At 38.4% G+C, this 17433-nt stretch overlaps 2 protein-coding genes across 3 annotated transcripts in view; both read left to right on the top strand.

Annotated features, from left to right (window-relative positions):
- LOC116333903 (sodium-coupled neutral amino acid transporter 3-like) overlaps nucleotides 1-3362 on the top strand; it is a 34201-nt gene extending 30839 nt beyond the window's left edge. For both annotated transcript variants that reach the window (XM_031757196.2, XM_031757197.2), the window contains one exon: nucleotides 377-3362. In XM_031757196.2, the coding sequence (XP_031613056.1) occupies nucleotides 377-481 (105 nt within the window). In that variant the 3' untranslated portion in view covers nucleotides 482-3362. The remainder of the gene's footprint in view (nucleotides 1-376) is intronic.
- Nucleotides 3363-6192: 2830 nt separating this feature from the next.
- LOC116333879 (guanine nucleotide-binding protein G(i) subunit alpha-2-like) overlaps nucleotides 6193-17433 on the top strand; it is a 50867-nt gene continuing 39626 nt past the window's right edge. Inside the window, exon 1 of the mRNA XM_031757158.2 lies at nucleotides 6193-6972. Within this exon, the coding sequence (XP_031613018.1) occupies nucleotides 6855-6972 (118 nt within the window). The 5' untranslated portion in view covers nucleotides 6193-6854. The remainder of the gene's footprint in view (nucleotides 6973-17433) is intronic.

Raw genomic sequence — 17433 nt, 5'->3', positions numbered from 1 at the left:
ACCATCTGTGATGTGATACACTAGCACTAAGGCAGCTTTCACTTTAAACCCTTTGAAATGTTTTAAAGAGCGAAGGTGTCTCTTGATTGTACACCAAGTATTAAAAAAAGTCTTCTTATTTAAAATTTTGTGAGTTGGTCCAATTAAGGTTGAGCCTCTGAATATGCAAGGCAAGACTGAAGGTCTGCACTTCAATCACATGTTATTGTTTGAATTAATATCTCCTGTGGTGGTGTAAACAAGCTAAACTTAAAAACCCCCAAAAAACCAAACTGTGTTTACGGACATGACCGTAAAGTAAATGCTGATAACATAGTTACTTGCTCTCTTCACTGCTTGCCTCTCTTTAACTCGCGTTCTCCGTTTCTACGCTCAGGCTGCCTGCTTCGCTGGGATTGGTTTCCTGTTTATGACAATGAGCCTCAGCTTTATCATCATCGACTGGACAACGGGGACCAGCAAAGCCAGCAGCGGTCACTAAGCAGCACCTTCCGTTTCTTTTTTTATTTTCAGGTTTTATATTGTTGATTTAGTCTTGTGTTGTAATTTTACTGTTTTTACTTTGAATCACGGTTAATGTTGAAGATGCCCTCTCTTTCCCATTAGAAGGATATTTTGTCCACAGAGTGTAGAGTTTGGGGGGAGGGCTCTCGGTTCCTCGGCAAGTGCTCTCGCTTTGACGTGGTTGTGTTACACTGCGCATCCTGTCAAACGGTGACCGTAGATCCAGGCCAGTAAGCTTTTGAGGAAGGCTCTTTGGGAATTCACCGAGAGAGCAGGTGCATAAGGACTGACGGTGACGCTGTGAAAAAGACATTAAAGCAAACAGAAAAGCAACAATGTAGAAAGCTGCCGTCTTTATACACCTGCAACTATGTTAGTTATGAGCATCTGCCCCTCTCACTACTCAGATCTTATCCTAAGATTATCTATAGCTCTGCAAACTCTTACTTAGACTGTAATAAGCAGCCCTCCTTTTTAACTGTTGAATGAAATTGATTAATCAACAATTCTTTCATGATTCTCATGGATATTAGTATTATTATTATTATTGAAGTTATTTAAATAATTAAATATGATTCATTATGTGCAATTGCAGAAAAAAGTGATAGCAAAAGTGATAGTACTGGACTGATAGAAAGAATAATTCAGCATCTTTGGAACTACTTACAGACAGATAGCACACCTATATCTTAATAGTAAATATGTATTTACAGCCAGTGCACAGTGAGTTTATTTAGGCACAAAGACTTCAAAATGTTGAATTATTCCTTCAAAGTGTGCTGCCTTTAGTTCCCACTTCCTTAACCTGTACTGCTGCTGATATTTGTTATGTTTTTCTGGAGGGGGGGAGTTAAAATCCTCACCTCTGACAGAGCAGGGTGCAAAACCACAAAATATATGGCACAGTCAGCACATTTACTATGAGATTCCTACACAACATATACTAGATGTATATTTTTTATTATTAATCTCTACTTGATGAAAACCTCAGATGATGCAGTATAGACTAAAAGCTTGATCCTCAGCTCCTGCTAACTGAGGCCAGCAATACCAGAGAGAGAGAGAGAAAGGGTTTTAGCCAGGAGCCTTTTCAGTGGTTTTCGGGTGTCTGGGTTACACATTATGTGGAAGAACGCCTACTGCGCAAAGACGTTCTCTTTTCCAGTGTTACTGTGTAAATCACTGTCACGAATGGTACCAGAAAACTCATCTGCAAGATTGTACAGACCGAAGTCGGAACTGAAATTGGATAAGATTTGATTGTTACTTAGAAAAAGAAAATTGGGATGTGTTGTATTCGGAACATTTTACCTGAAGGATTCGGAGATAACCAAAATGTCTATAAAACAACGACAACAGGGTCACTTTGTGAAGTGGTTAGTAAACATTTGAGTGTCCAGCACAAGCCTGATCTCTAACAGAACGACAGGGGTTTTCTTTCTCTTTACCACTCTTGAAAAGTCGCCGCTTAGCAATAGCACTTTTCTTTGATAAGCACAACTTCTTGTAGCATTAATACAGCGAAAGGCAAACACAATATATTCGATAGATGTGATTTTAAGGCCATGTCCTCTGCATAACTAAATCTTAATGTAATGTAAGTGATGAATAAGTAACGTGTTGATGGTTGTCAGAAACTACTTGAAACGACTGCATTAAAGTTAGCTTCCCTGTAAAGCCCCTGTAATCATTTTCAGCTCTCGTCTGTTCTTTAAATGCAACGGCTAATTTGTTGGATGTATTCTTGGAGGTTTTTAAGTGTCTGTGTTTAAAAAAAAGAAAGAAAAATCTATATGATCTATATGACCTGTATGCATTTGTGTTGTTTAACCTGCACCTATACTCTGATCAGAAATCCTCTACCATTGATATCCTAACTGTTGTTTTAAACTCCATGTTTTATGTATAAGTTGAATCTGATTCAGTGATGAAACACACGATTATTGCTTTTGTTTTGTTTTTTCTTACATTTGTAGTCAGTGGTATTTTATCAGTGGTGTAGTCGGGTCATGTCTGACTTCCTTGCTGCTTCCTGAGAGTTGTTAGTGAGCTGCCTACAATTTCATTTCTTTTGGTTTTTTTTCATCATACTTTTTTTTTACACCACACTACTATAAGTGCTGTGGGGGTAACTTTATATGTTCTATTTGTTATGCAACAAACCTCTTTTAATCCATTTTTATTAAATATTGTCTAGCTGTGATATGTATTTATGTATCTCTGTGGGGAAGAATCATCTGAATCAGCCACCTGTGCATAACTTAGTGTTTGGTATTGTTTAACCAATGCAATGGTTATATTTATCTCCCGACATCATGTTTTATCAGCCATGTATGTAATGTGACGCCATTAGGTAAATACAGTGATATGAGTTTATAAATGGTGCCCACGCACAAAAGCCTCACAACATGCAAAAAATACACACAAAAAAAACGAATGAGGCATCAACATGAGGGGGCTACACTGTGCTAGTGGTTGATACCAGATGATCTCTGAGGACCTCTATTTAGATCGAAGAGTCGTTAGTCTTCTCCTTCTCTCCCTCTGTTTGATTTTTGGAAATGTGTATGACTGAATAGTAACATATTAAATATTGACATCAGCCAGCATCATTTATAAATAATGTATATAAATGTATACCCTTTATATTCTATATTCATATCTAGTTTGTATAATGTAAATAGCGATTAAAGTTTTAGTTCGATTAAAAATGTAAATGTAATCATTTTCAAAGTGCTTTTAAACCTTTTTGTCCTTCAATCCATGTCTATTTTCTGGTATCTCTATATATTTTAATATGTTGCTGGCAGTTGTTGTACTGTAAAACAATGTTGCAATAAAGATAAAGGGTAACATGACTCGGAGCTTTCATCCTCTTTTACATGCATCAAAAGGTTTTCAGTTTTCTTTGTTTTTAGTTGATTATGAATAACCTGCCTCTATGCATTTAAATGCTTACCTTCTGTAATGCGAATTTCAGTTAGCTGAATTATGTTGTATACTAAATAAAATATCAACAGCTTTAAATGAAGCACAACAGCTGCGTATGTCACAGTTTATAATGTAGTTGGGGTCGAATGTAGACGTGTGAAATGCAGGAATTAACTAAAAAACAAATGTTTCATAGCTCATGTAAACAGGTCAAAAATAGCAAAGTCCCAAAGAATGAAGAAAACAGTAATACATAATCAAATCCAAAGAAATAAACAGGTTATGCACAGGGAAACATTTACAGACAGCTCCACAAGGACAAATGGGACAAAGCACTGCATAAGCGTATTGCTAATACTGGATTGAACCTACTTTTACCTTCAGAACTGCCTCAGTTCTTCATGTCATAGATTTAACAAAGTGCTAGAAAGATTCCTCAGAGATTTTGTTCCATGTTGACACGACAGCATCACACGGTTGCTGCAGATTTGTTGGCTGTACATCCATGATGCAAATCTCTGGATCCACCAGATCCCAAAGGTGCTCTATTGAAATGAGATGAGGGGACTATGAGGGCCATATGAGTCCATTGGATTCATTGTCATGTTTGAGATGATGCGAGTGCTTTGACATGACACATTATCCTGCTGGAAACAGAAATCAGAAGATGGGTACATTGTGGTCATAAAGGAATGGACCACAGACATGATCAGCAACAATGCTCAGGTAGACTCTGCGTTGATACTCAAAGAGGCCCAAAATGTGTCAAGGAAATATCCCCCTCATCATTACAGCACCATCCTAAACTGTTTATTCAAGGCAGGATGGATCCATACTTTCATGTTGTTTATGCCAAAATTCTGACCCTAGTATCTGAATTTTGCAGCAGAAATTGGGATTTATGTAAATTTTAACCTACTTTGTCAGAGCTGTTTTTAAAATCTTGGCAATAAATGTTAATTTTGGGATCCACGGTTTCAGAAGTACTCAGACCACTTGCCATTTTCAAAGTCACTTAAGCCAACTTTCTTCTCCATTCTGAGCCACAGTTGGAACTTCATCAAGTCATCTTGACTACATCTGTGTGCCTAAATGCATTGAGATGCCGCTATTTGGTTGCCTGGTTAGAAATGTGCAATAATGAGGAGTTGAACAGGTGGGCCTAATGCAGTGGCCAGTAAGTGTAAAATAAGAAATAACAAAAGGGGACTGAAAGAGACACGAATACTAACAGCTGAGATCTAAGAGACAAGGAAGCACAAATGAACCAAGCCATAAACAAAAAAGTGAGACAGAAGAATGTAAAAACATAATAAAACACAGACCCCTACTTCTAATATTAGACAAGCTATAAACCAGGACACAAGATCAGTAGAAACTATAAACAATAAAGACAGCATGAGACTCAATAATGTGTCAAAAATAAAGTTCACCATAAGAATAACAATAAAGTTTTTCACAAACTAAATATTACTAGAACTGCGGCTCACAAATTAGAGTTATGAAGAAATCTAAACAGGAAATGAAATACTAAAACGCTGGAACAAATATAAAACACTGCAAATAAACCAAGACTCAAATATGTTAACAAAGCAAGAAGATCTCAAAAAGAACCCAACACGTAAAAACAACAACCCTAGGGTCCATAACAGTGCTTTAAAAAAAGTTTCGCAAATGCAAATAATCCCCCATTAAATAAATGAATAAAAATTAATTTATACGATATAGTTATGAATTAATTAATTACTTCATAATTAATTAATGTTACAATTTGCTAGTCATTATGACTTTTTTCAAGAATTAGAAAACTGTCCACCAGGTGTCGCTATAGATCTGCAATAAATTATCTAAAGCGCCAGGACACAATTTATGGACATTTCAGTATGAATTATTTAGCTCGCACGGGGCATAAACTGACTCTCAATTTTGATTTCATACGGTTTCTGGATCATTTGTTATGAAGCTGCTGTTATTTTAAAAACACCGCAAACAGCAGCCGTTCCCTCACTTATTTGCATAAACCACACTGGATCACCGGTATGCAAAATACGGTAACAAAACACCTTATTTATCCTACGTTTTAGATTCCGAATATTCTGTGTGCACTTTTGTACAGACTCGTGCTTCTCATTTGGTCCTCCACATTTTAGATCAGTAAACACAATATAAGATTCTTTTAAGGTTACAACTGAGACAAATATTTTATAAAATATGAACATAATTTTAATTTTAAGTAATTTTAAGTTTACTGACTCAACTGTGTGCAAGCCCAATATCAATAGTGTGTTTACTTAGTAATGATTAACCTTATAAATATATGTATATTAATATTTTTCCTAACCTTAACAACCTTAATGTGAAATTACTGTAATTTATTTGTTTTGCTGTCTGTAAGTTACAATTTTGGGATATTAGCTCGAAATTTTACCTCAAAAACAGGGCTGTGGTTGTCTGAGGCTTACCAACTGGATATGAGAAAATAACTCGAATTTGATTTCGCAAAAATAAAACAAAAACAAAAAACAACAAGAAAATATTTGAGATAATGACCCCAAAATCATTTTATAATGAACACTAAGCTACAGCTCGTGTCTTTTCTTTTTCACATAAAAATCGGCTGCCCACTCGGAGCAGTCCTAATTCAAAAAACTTGAAGACTGAACGCAGAAATGTCCGACAGTTCTTGAAGGTCACCGTTCTACAGCGCTTTACCTACATTTCCCATGAAGCACTGCGGCTTTACGTCTCTCCGCAGTTCGGGTGGGAGGTGACGGCGCTGTCTGTCTGTCGGTCGTAGGGGAACTTCACGGGTGTGGCGAACGTGGTAAATCTCTTCGCAGGGAAAGAATGCGGATCGGCAACTCGGATTAAATCAATATATAAATATTTTTTAGTAGAAAAAATAGAAATATTCACAGGCAAGTGTGGTATGCATCCGGTAGCGTAACTGGCAGCAGGAATCTGTGTGCTCGGTTTTCCACAGCTGGAATACTTTTTTTTTTCTAACTTCGCGGTCGTTTTTCGGGTGTTTAACCTGCTCTAATGAAATACCGTAGGGAGCAGCTAAAAGTCAACGAAAAAAGTTGCTAAGCTTTTTTTTTCGGGCAGCGTTACCCGCGTTAAAAAATCTCCCAAATGCGGACAAACTAAATAACAAACGTGCGTATCTTTGGGAAATTCGTACGTTAGTTAGAAAACCAAGTTCATTTGGGAAATAATTTGTCTTTTTTAATGATTTTGGTCCCTTCTAGCGGATGAACGGACTCCGTCACGTTTTTCGCCACTCATCAAAAAGGGAACTCGCCTCACTTAACTTCAGCCCTTGTTTTTAAGAAAAGGGGGTCAGCCGTTAGTTGTTTTTTTTCCCCCAGGTGTTATTTTCCCACTAAGCAGCAGACCTGAAGCGTGCACTGGGAACCATGGGTTGTACTGTGAGTCAGGAAGATAAGTTGGCGGCCGAGAGGTCTAAAATGATTGATAAAAACCTGCGAGAAGATGGAGAGAAGGCGGCAAGAGAAGTGAAACTGCTCCTGCTCGGTGAGTACAATGTCACAACACTAGGTTGCAAAAGTGGCACAATGATGGTCACGGGTGAAATGCGCAGCGTCAAAGACATCTGACAGAAACGGGCAATTTGAGCGAGTTACATTTTAACCAGCGCTATTATTAGTCCCTGTTAAGTGTGGGCTCAGGGAAAACACCGGGGCTGTTTGGAATCTTGTGGGATTTTCTCGTATGTTGAAGAGAAAACGTGGCACAATTGCACGCGTCCAAGATCTTCCATCTGCCGATGTTGCTGGGTTGTCCTCGTCTGCTTTGCCCTCAGTGTCAGAGCTGCTTTGACACAAACATGAGGGCTTCAGTGAAAAACGCATGGGAAAGTTTGGAGTAGAAACGGCACGCTAAAGCAAAGGTCCCTGCACAGCAAGGAGTTTCACAACGATTACCGTGAGATCATTTCAGGGACAACCAGAATAGGCAGTCACACCCCCCCACCAAAAAAAAAAAAAGTTTGGAGGGGGTTGCTCATAGCACATAGGGAACGGGATCTGGTTTATTAGGAGTGGGCGTTTGGATGAAATTGACTGCTCCCAGGACTGCTAGAGCATAAACTAACTTGCAACTCTTTCAGTTGGGAATATTAGCAGATATCAGCTTATGATGGAATTTCTGGATACATTTGATTTGTCTCTAAATATTTAACTCAGGGTTTGCTCACCACCTTTTACTCTAAAAGCATTTTCAGGTATTTACTTAAAAAAGTTTCCTAAAGCTTTATCAGATATGAAGTTCAGATGCACAGGAACAAAGGCTAATGGGATTTCTCAATGGCTGCTGAATTAATCCATATAAATAAAAAGTTGAAACTCCAATTATTACGTTAAGGATTGCATTTTTTTTCTATTTTGTGTGTGTTTTTTTTGTTAATTAGAGCAGTTCTTGGTGGCACCTTGCTGATCATATGACTGTCTTAAAACTGATATAGGTCTGAAACAAAAACAAGAAACTTCAGAATATTTTCCCCCACAACTCAAACATATGTTTGAAGAAAATCAACAGCCAAGCAGAAATTCTCAGGTAATCATGTCCTGCATATAAAAACCAAACAAACATCACTTCTTGGCAGTGTTACATTTTTTCCCCCTACAGTATAAATTTGCACCACTCTCACATATAATCCGTTTAACTTAGTTAATTTAGCTGTCATGTACTTTGTTGGTTGATCACAGAATTACAAATTTAATTTGACACCCTCTTTCTGGACAGAGCAGAAAATTCTGCTTGGTTTGATGGGGAACACATGCCATCTTTTTCTCTCCTGGGTCTTTGAAGAGACGGCTGGTTGTTGAGATGTGCCCCTGGTTAGAAGGCTAATTACATACCCTGCTCTGTACTGGAGGTTTCGAATCAGTAATTACTATCCGCTGCAGTGTGTGAGGGTTGAGAGGAATTACAGGAGAGGTCTGAAAATGAACCGAGGGTTGGTGAGTTTCTACATAAAGAGCATGGGCGGCCGGCGTAGCAGTCTCATCACCTTTACCGCTGTCACATTCTGCCACAACATGGAGACTGCACTGCCTTCATTTCTTTGAAAAATGCACACTTTTTCGGTTTCAGGACAATCAAGAGGGAGCTCTGCTTCACACGACTTTGATTAAAATACTTACACAGATGCAATGCTAACCATGCATAAATACAGTATTTGTGGTAGGTATGGAATAGTTGGTCCAACATGAGAATCTTTTGAAATATTAAATAACACAAAGTATGAGGAAGAAAAAAACCAGAAAAAACCTTTCCTCTGATATGCTTCACCGCTCAGATCTATGCTGCTCAGCAGCACAGCTCAGTCATAGGGCAAAACGTCAGCATTAATATCCATACCAACTCTAAGAATGAATCACGTAACATTTACTAATTAACCTACATACGGGGACAGGCCCAGATCTCATTATAATTCCTATTTGGATCCATTAAAACATCCCTTTTTTATTTATATTAATTAAATTGGTGTAATAATGTTGCATCCTATAAACACTAACAGTTGACTGAAAAGTGGTACAAGCAAACAAACAGAAAAGAAAAAACTCATATTACACCAAATATAGAGTGCCACTTAAACCGTGGTTCTTCCGCTCATTTGATATTTGAACGTGTCACAACATGCTTTGGCTTTCACATACATAAAAACCTGAAATGTGTTGTGGGGAATGTCTTGCCGCCTAAAAAAGTCAAAGTTACATTCCAACTATTTAAAGTGGTGTATAGTTGTATGTCAGCAGTTCATTCAAGACTAAACAATACTCATCTTGATAACAATTTTGTACCCTTAATAGTCACTACTTCCACTCTCCTTTTCTGCCTGTCGTGCAGGTAGACTCGAGTTGGTGACAGGTTCAGTTTAATGGATTACTCTTTCATTGAGCATGTAATCCATTGACTGAAAAAATGATTTGTGACAGAGGTGTCTTATCACAAATCCAGGTAATCTTTTTTTTTTTTTAAAGCTGTCAGCTGTTTATACACATAAAGTCTGTGCCCTTGATGGCATGCGGGTAAGCTGTCGGTCTACTAAACGGAGCAAACTGTAGACCGTCTAAGATGAGCTGTGGGGGTTTGGGTTCAAAGACGAGCCTCGGTTTTAGTTGCAGGCAGGGGCGGATATGACAGGTCTCCTGTTATGTCAACTTTGATCATTTCCTCCTTTCAACAAATGAAAAAAATTAGTCAAAGAAAAAATCCGTTCAACGCATTGGTTTGCTTGGTTTGTAGTAAGCTGCCCAAAGTATGCCAAGAAAATATCTCCTACTCCATTACACCACCACCCCCAACCTGAACTGTACAAGGCAGAATGGATCCATACTTTCATGTTGTTTATGCCAAATTCTGACTGTACCATCTCAATTAAACATTTTTTTTAATCCTCTATTGTCCATTTTTGGTGAGCTCATGTGAATTAAAAGTAAACTGTAGCATCAGTTTAGTTTAATTTGCCGTGTGTGGTCTTCTGCTGCTTTAGCCCATCCACTTCAAGGTTCAACGTGCTGCGAGTTCAGAGGTGCTCATCTGCATACTTAAATTGTAAGGAGGGTTTGTTTGAGTTATTGTTGCTGTCCTATCAGCTTTTTTCGCTGGATATTTTCTCTTTCTCAGACAGTTCTTTGTAGACCCTATACTTTTCCTGTGTTGGAAAATCCCAGCAGATCAGGAGTTTCTCATATGCTCAGATCAGCCTGTTTGGCACGAACAACCGTGCCATTTTCAAAGTCACTTAAATCACCTTTCTTCACCGTTTTGATGCTCTGTTTGAACTTCAGCAGGTCATTTTGACCATGTTCGCTTGCCTAAATGCACTGGCCATCATTATGAATGACAAATTCTTTAAGCTAGACACACACATGATATGAAACCAGTCATTTTCTGTTCCTCTTTTACATCTACCCTTTTTAGCAACATGCACAGATTAATTAGCAGTCATCCTCATGCACATTGTAGTCTTTATCATGGAGTTGGACTTTAAGTAAGCATTCAAGCATTGTTTGGATTTTGTAGATGTGTTTGATTAGAAGTTATTGCAATATTTTTATGTGTTTTACTACCCTTGGGCCCCAACTTGTGGCACCCATTACTCAGTACTTGTGAGTAATGGTTGCTCATGGGTACACAGTGCAGTACTTTGCTTCTAAGGCAAACTTAGGAGCAATTATTTTAACTATACTCAAGGTAATACCCTTAGAAATATTAGAAAGAATATGGTCTTGACTATACCACCACACATCTTTTTAGTGAGTATATTTTTCTCTTTTAATAATTCATGAAGTTTTAACCATTCTTTTATTAGTTAATTTCCAAAAAATACATTTTTAATGTCATCACAATGAAAAGACAGGCAAACCTGTGAGGATGAAGATTTTTTTCCCACTGAGCTTCATTAGATTGTCCCCGCTAGCACATATCTTCAGAGGCAGTTTCCAACTGTAGGTTCCTGCAGGAAAACGGTTACTTTATCAAAGAGTTTAAGAGAAATGAATGTAGCTTTCTCAAAGCGTGGCACTGCAGACAGAGTATTGATCACAGAGTGAGGCTACAATTTGTGAAAACTGCCAGTCTAAGCAGATCTAGGCTGGGAAACCTGAGCTATTGCAGTTGTGATAGCAGAGAGCAGGAGTGTACATCTGAACCGATTATGTGTTTGCCAGTTGGTGTTCAGTGTGTTTGACTGCTCTTATTATTGCACAACGTGTAATACTCAATTTGTTTCATTTGCTCTTGTACCTCACCACATTTCAAATAAGCGAATAATAGAAACACACACAAAAAGGCGAGGGGGCAATTTAGCAGTAACTCTCCAAATTTTACAGTATTTGTCCAAAACCTTGCATTTATTTTTAATGGTGTGCACCCGATCCTGTGCTCAAATGAAGACTTAATTTTTATGAACATGCATTGCGAAGGTGAGTCTTCAACAGGATCACCTATTTACTGTACACGTGCCCGATGACTGCACAAGGTGACGCGTTCTGCTGTTGGTCAGTTCAGTGTGGTCAGCACTGAGACAGAGTGCCTCCCACTTATTAAAGTCGATGGCTGAGCTTTAGTGGATGTGTAGTGTAATCACAGTTGGCTCATTACAGAGACCCGGGTTTCTCTGGAGAAAACAAGTCCGACCGACTCGTTTTACAGGAATGAACGTCCGTTTACTGAACTTCAACTTCTTAGAGACATATTGGCAGAAATGTGCCTGTTCTGTGAAATGTATCAAGTGAGCTGCTGCCCTGTGTTTTTGGGTGACTTGACCTTGTTTACTCAACAGTCTGCACCACAGTGCTGTCCAATTAACTGTATGACGCACTGGATGGCAGATCTGTGAATTGGTATGTGAAAGGGTTGAATATCCTGCAATTACAGGGAGAGCTCTGAAGATAAAGCCTGTTCCTGCAGACTGCATGTCTCAGTACAGGTCCACTGGGACTTGGCTTCACTATCCTCTTTGCTCTGGAAATACTGATAGCTTGGAAAATCTTCTACCATCGTCTTCTGAGTGTCTATCCATAGCTCATATCTTTGCTTGATTGTTACACTGTTCCCACTGTTTCTTAAAATCCTACATTAGCAAAGAGCCGAAAGCAGCATGTAGACATTTTGTGTGTGAGTTTGTGTGAATAGTAGCTGTTTTAAAATGCATCCTTCAGGTTGTTGCAGCTTAGTTCTAGATATCACAGGGTGTGAAAGAAACCAAACCAGATCACAAGCCTCATTTGTGTGCATGCCCATTAGCTTAGATAAAAGAGTAAGGAGGAAGTGGCTACTGCACAGTGTAGACAGTCCAGCACAGACACAGGAATTTTGAAACAGTTCCTGCCAGAAACAGAAAGATACAAAATAAGATGAATGAATGATTGTTTTTAAAGGATTGGGTAAATTGCAAATACAATGAAATGAAATCCAATTTAATCTCAAGGGAATCCATTCATGTTTATTCAGATTTGTCTTGTTATATGTATAGTGTCTTAGATCTTATCCTCTGACGCTTAAGTTGTAGAGCCTGTACAGTAGAGAAGGTAAGCATTCAACCTTCAGGTGTTGAACCATGAGTTCATTTGTTTTCCCAGAATTTATGTAATTACCATCCATGACAGTGTGGTTGGTATTTGTTTTTCCTTTGTGAGTCTGTGTGCGTTTCATCATGGCGTTGTCCTTGAGACACCTGTTGTAGGGGGAACTACTACAAAGGTGGTTTTGGCACTTGGTCAGGAGTTTTTTCATACTCAGCTTTTGTCAGTGCAGTAGCATCACAAACAATTAATCATATTGTTTGTTTTCTGTCTGTCTGCTTGTCTGTCATCATGTCAGAATGCAATTCTGGAGATGCCTGCTGTAGCAGGAACTACCACAAAGGCGGTTTTGACTACTTTGACGCATGTTTATATGGTTGTCTGTTGATAGATTTGGTCACAATTTTGCAACATTTCGTCACAATTAAGATGTTTTGAACGTCCCATTATGGCGCTGTCTTTTCTTTCTGGGGTGGCGTTGCTCTTGTATTTATTGATAGAATGATGAACTCTGTGTACAGAGAAATTATGATTGAAACAATAAAAATAGTGGGTTTGACTGAGGACAAAGCAATGGAGAGCTAGGGGTCGGGACTTTCTTGGGCTGATCATGTCATTAAGCACACACACAGTAAATTGCTATCCCCTCCCTTCTCCACTACAATCCATTTCCTTTTTCTTTCCATTCTAGGAAGTGATCTCACTTCATTTCCCCTCCATCCTCATTGGGTCATCCTGTCATTTTTCTGCTGTGGTTGTTCTTGTCCTCCTGAGTTCCACGGGGAGCATCCACCATCAGCTTTGAGCCTATTTAAACTGGAACAGCTTAAGTACACTTGAAAAGCCAAATGTGGGAAAAAATTTGTTTGAATTTAATGTAGGATAAAATCATTGTAGAAAAACGTGGGATTATGAGTGGGGATCTAAGTTGAGAGAGTGGGCCCATAGTTCAGGTCAAACTTGGTATGCTCATCATGGCTTCTACATTCACCTGTAAATATCCCTGCTGTGCTTGTTCACAGCGCAGCCTCAGTTTGATCCGCTTTGTCTTGTCTTTTAGTACCTTGTGTTTTCAAGGTGGTAGCAGGCAGAAAAAACTGCAGGAGTGGAAAAATAGAGACAGCGTCTAGGTGATAAGAAGATTAGCTACATCAGAAATTTAATCTTGCAAAATGTCACAAACAAATGAAATGACTGTATCTCTGTTTTTTGTAACTAGTGCCAATGTGCTTCTGTGATGTGAAAGGATAGTGTAGTGACATTGTCAGGAAGCAGACTTTAGAAGAATGGAGGTGTCTCTCTCCCAGGAGTGCATGTTGGAACTGTTTTTCTTTAGTGTTTCACACTGTACTCCATCCTTGCTTCTTTAAAGTCTTTCAGTATCTGGTAAAAGTTTGTCTATGATGTCACTTGATCTCTCACTCTACAGGCTTTAAGCTGATGCTGACCTCTGTTTGGTGGTGTTGGTTCATTAGAGCTGTGTGCTGTGGAGGAAATGCAACAAGTGAGGTGACTAACATAACTTAAGCAGCAGGGCTTTATATGAACATGATAGATGGTGGGTTTAGTTTACATGTCACAATGGGCGAGGGCATGGTTTGTTTTTTTTTGTTTTTCCTCCCAGAGGATTCAGGGTACTAATATTATGACAGCTGCACTCTAAATGTACAGTTACTACAGTGCAGTATTATTGTATCTGCTAACCTCTCCACTATCTGGCAGATGGACAAATAAAATAACTGCATGTGTATTATCCACCTAATTTCTCCCCATTAAACCAATTAAAACCACAGTAAAAGGTAATTAATTTTCCTGCCATGTAGACAGCTATTTTTGTTGTTAAGTCCTGTGTAACAACAATACTGTTTTACAAAGTTCTGTCCTCTAAAAGATTCCTTGAAAATCTACCAAACTGAGGTCAACAGCAGTAGAGTTTCATTAGAGCACCAAACTGAAACAGTTCATGTTGCTACACTCATGTGGTTTGGCTTTGTGAAAAAGAACAGTTAATTATTACCATAAAAAAAAGAAAAGAAAAAAAGATAGTCATGGTTGCTGAGTTGCTCAAGTCACATTTTATCCTTTTTTTTAAAAATCTGAACACATGCTGAAGTTGTGCATTGCTGCTAACCTTGCAGCAGCTGAAACCTCTACTGCATTCTCCGCTCCCTTATCAGACAACCTGAGTGGCTTTTTTATTGCTATACTGACCTCACAAATATTAATATTGCCATAGGATTCATGTTGGTTCTGCAAAATTAATTTTCCCTGGAAATGTAGACTAGAGTGTCTAATAAAATTAAGGATTTCTTCTTGGAAAATTACTTAGTAACTCAAAAAATACTGTGTCAAAAAGTTGAGCATTTTAGGCAATCTCATCCCTTTGAGTTGAAAATGCCATTACTGTTTTATTCCTCCCATATTCTTGAAGAGTTTTCATGAAAACCATTCAGAGTATTCCTCTTCTGCTTACTAAATAATTAAATAATCTAAATTCCATTTATATAAATCTAAGTCAGTACCCCGAATTACCTCAACGAACCCCCCCAACGAGTGGTGATGCTCCCTCCCTCATGGTTGCTAACTGTGCAGATGCAATTGATGTCATTTCCTGTTTCAGTACCAAACCCCCCATCCCCCATCTCTCACTTCCTCTTTTGGCTGACTGCATGTAAAAGAGAACTAGATGTGAGCCTTTTGTTTGACGGGTTTGAGGAAACCAGCACTCCCATCCTGTGTCAGTTGCTTGGTTCATGTTGGCAAAGTGCAGGCACGGCAGCGTGTCGCAAAGAGCTGAACAAGTATATGTGACGAGCTTTTTAACAAGTTTTATGAATCATTTCTGTGTCTTATTTAAAACTGTATGCTTAAAAGAAGAAGGAGTGCAGACACTAACAAAAAAGAGACTGACATATGACTTACCCCTTAATTGGCCAGTAGCATAGTGTGTGCGTGCATAGTTGAACTGTAGTTGTTGATAATGTTAGTGATACTTTGGGACTGCTATAAATGATCTTTTTCACATAATAGTCAGATTTGACTGAATACACCCCTCAAGCTAAAAAAGGCTTTTGGAAAGAATGTGTATGAGCAATAAAGTGTGTTTGTACTTTGTGTGTTGTTTTGTTTTCCACCCCATAAAAATTGACTCTTAAAGCAGCAGGGCACAATTAGGACCCCTGGGATTTTTTATAAAGAAAAATCCCTGGCAGCATAAGCTGGGTTTTGCCACTTGTTAGTTGTGTGTGTTTGTGTGAGTGTGTGTTATTGAGAGCTTTCGTGTGGTGTATAATTTGGCAGGAGGAAAGCAGTGTGACATTCCCTCCAACATGACATCTGAACTTGTGTTCAGTTTCATATCAGCTCCAAAAAAAAAAACAAAACCCTTCCTGTGAAGGAAATGTGCTTAGTAGGAAGTGCTTATTAAAATACGTATAATTAACAGCAACAATAGAAGTGTTTCCTAGTTGATTTCATAACCTTTTAGACTATATTCTCAGTAGCTGTGACACGTCTGGATGATGACATGGTGATTTATTGGTTTTTGCATGTTAAAGCACGAAGCAGTGTCCCCTCCCCTGTCCACTTTGCATGTAGAGGCATTGCATAAATAGAACCTCTGCTATTAAAAGCGGGTGGTGTAAAAAGTTTTTCGTAAAACATTTTTTAAAGTAAGATAAGTGTCGAACACCCATGTGTGGTAACACATATATAACATTTATATAACTGGAGCTTAGTGTCAGAGTACTGATTTATTTAGGGGCTGTAACTGTAATAAGGGGGAGGTATATCACATGTATGTTGCTATGTATACAAGTTGTTGCTTAAAAAAAAAAAAAAATATATATATATATATATATATATACACACACACACACACACACACAGTGGGTTTTAAATCAGACTATCACAATATGTTTTGAAGGGCAGTCTGTCAGCTTTAATTCAAGTTGTTTCACAAGCGTATTGTATTAAATGTTTAGAAATCATGCCACTTTTTATACTTACTTTTTTGTATGAAAATTGGGAACTAATTGGAGAACATATTGGCAAGTTTTTTGTGGCCAGATTAGGTCTGTTCCTTCTGCACTTGGTAACTGTTCATTGGAACTCTTAATATGAGAGGTGACAGTACAAGTGAAGGCCATCATCAGCTTGCACAAACCAAATTAAACATGTCAGAGACAGCAAAAACTTTAGGAATGGCCAAATCCACACCCTGGCACATGCTTAAAAAGAATGTATCGGCCAGCTCAGCAACCCTAAACATCCTGAATAATTGCAGAAGACAATTAAAGTGGATGATGAGAGAATTATTTCTGTTCTTAAGAAAAAGCCCTTCACAACATCTAATCAAGTCAAGAACACTCTCAAGGAGGAAGGCGTATCATTGTTAAAGTCTACAATCAAGAGATGCCTTTATGAATGGAAATGCAGAGGGTTTACAACAGGTTGCAGTGGTTGCACTTGGGAACAGGAAGCCCAGATTACACTTTGCCAAGGAAAAAACAAACAAAAGAACAACAAACATCTAAAAGAGTCGGCACAGTTTGGGGGGGCAAAAACGTAATATGAGCAGAAGAAGCCACGATTAACTTCTACCAGATTGATGGGAAAAGAAAAGTGTGGCAAGGCATGGGAAAAAGCTAATCTGAAGCATACCGCATCATCTGTCAAACATGTGGGGGCAATGTTATGGTAGAGGGATGTATGGCTGCCACTGGAACCAGGTCACTAGTGTTTATTGATGATGTGACTGCTGATAAAAGTTGCAGGATGAATTTTTAAGTGCACAGAGCTATACCATCTGCTCAGATTCAACCAAATGCTGCAAAACTGATTAGAAAGGTTTTCACAGTGCAAATTGGTAATGACTCAAAGCATACAACTCAGGAGTTTTTCAAGGTAAAGAAAAAAACCTATGACATTAGCCAAATTCTTA

Source organism: Oreochromis aureus, linkage group 5 (genome assembly GCF_013358895.1).
Source record: "Oreochromis aureus strain Israel breed Guangdong linkage group 5, ZZ_aureus, whole genome shotgun sequence".
Classification (NCBI taxonomy): Eukaryota; Metazoa; Chordata; class Actinopteri; order Cichliformes; family Cichlidae; genus Oreochromis; species Oreochromis aureus.
Note: the sequence above shows the minus strand (reverse complement) of the source record. Positions and strands in the feature narration are given on the sequence as shown.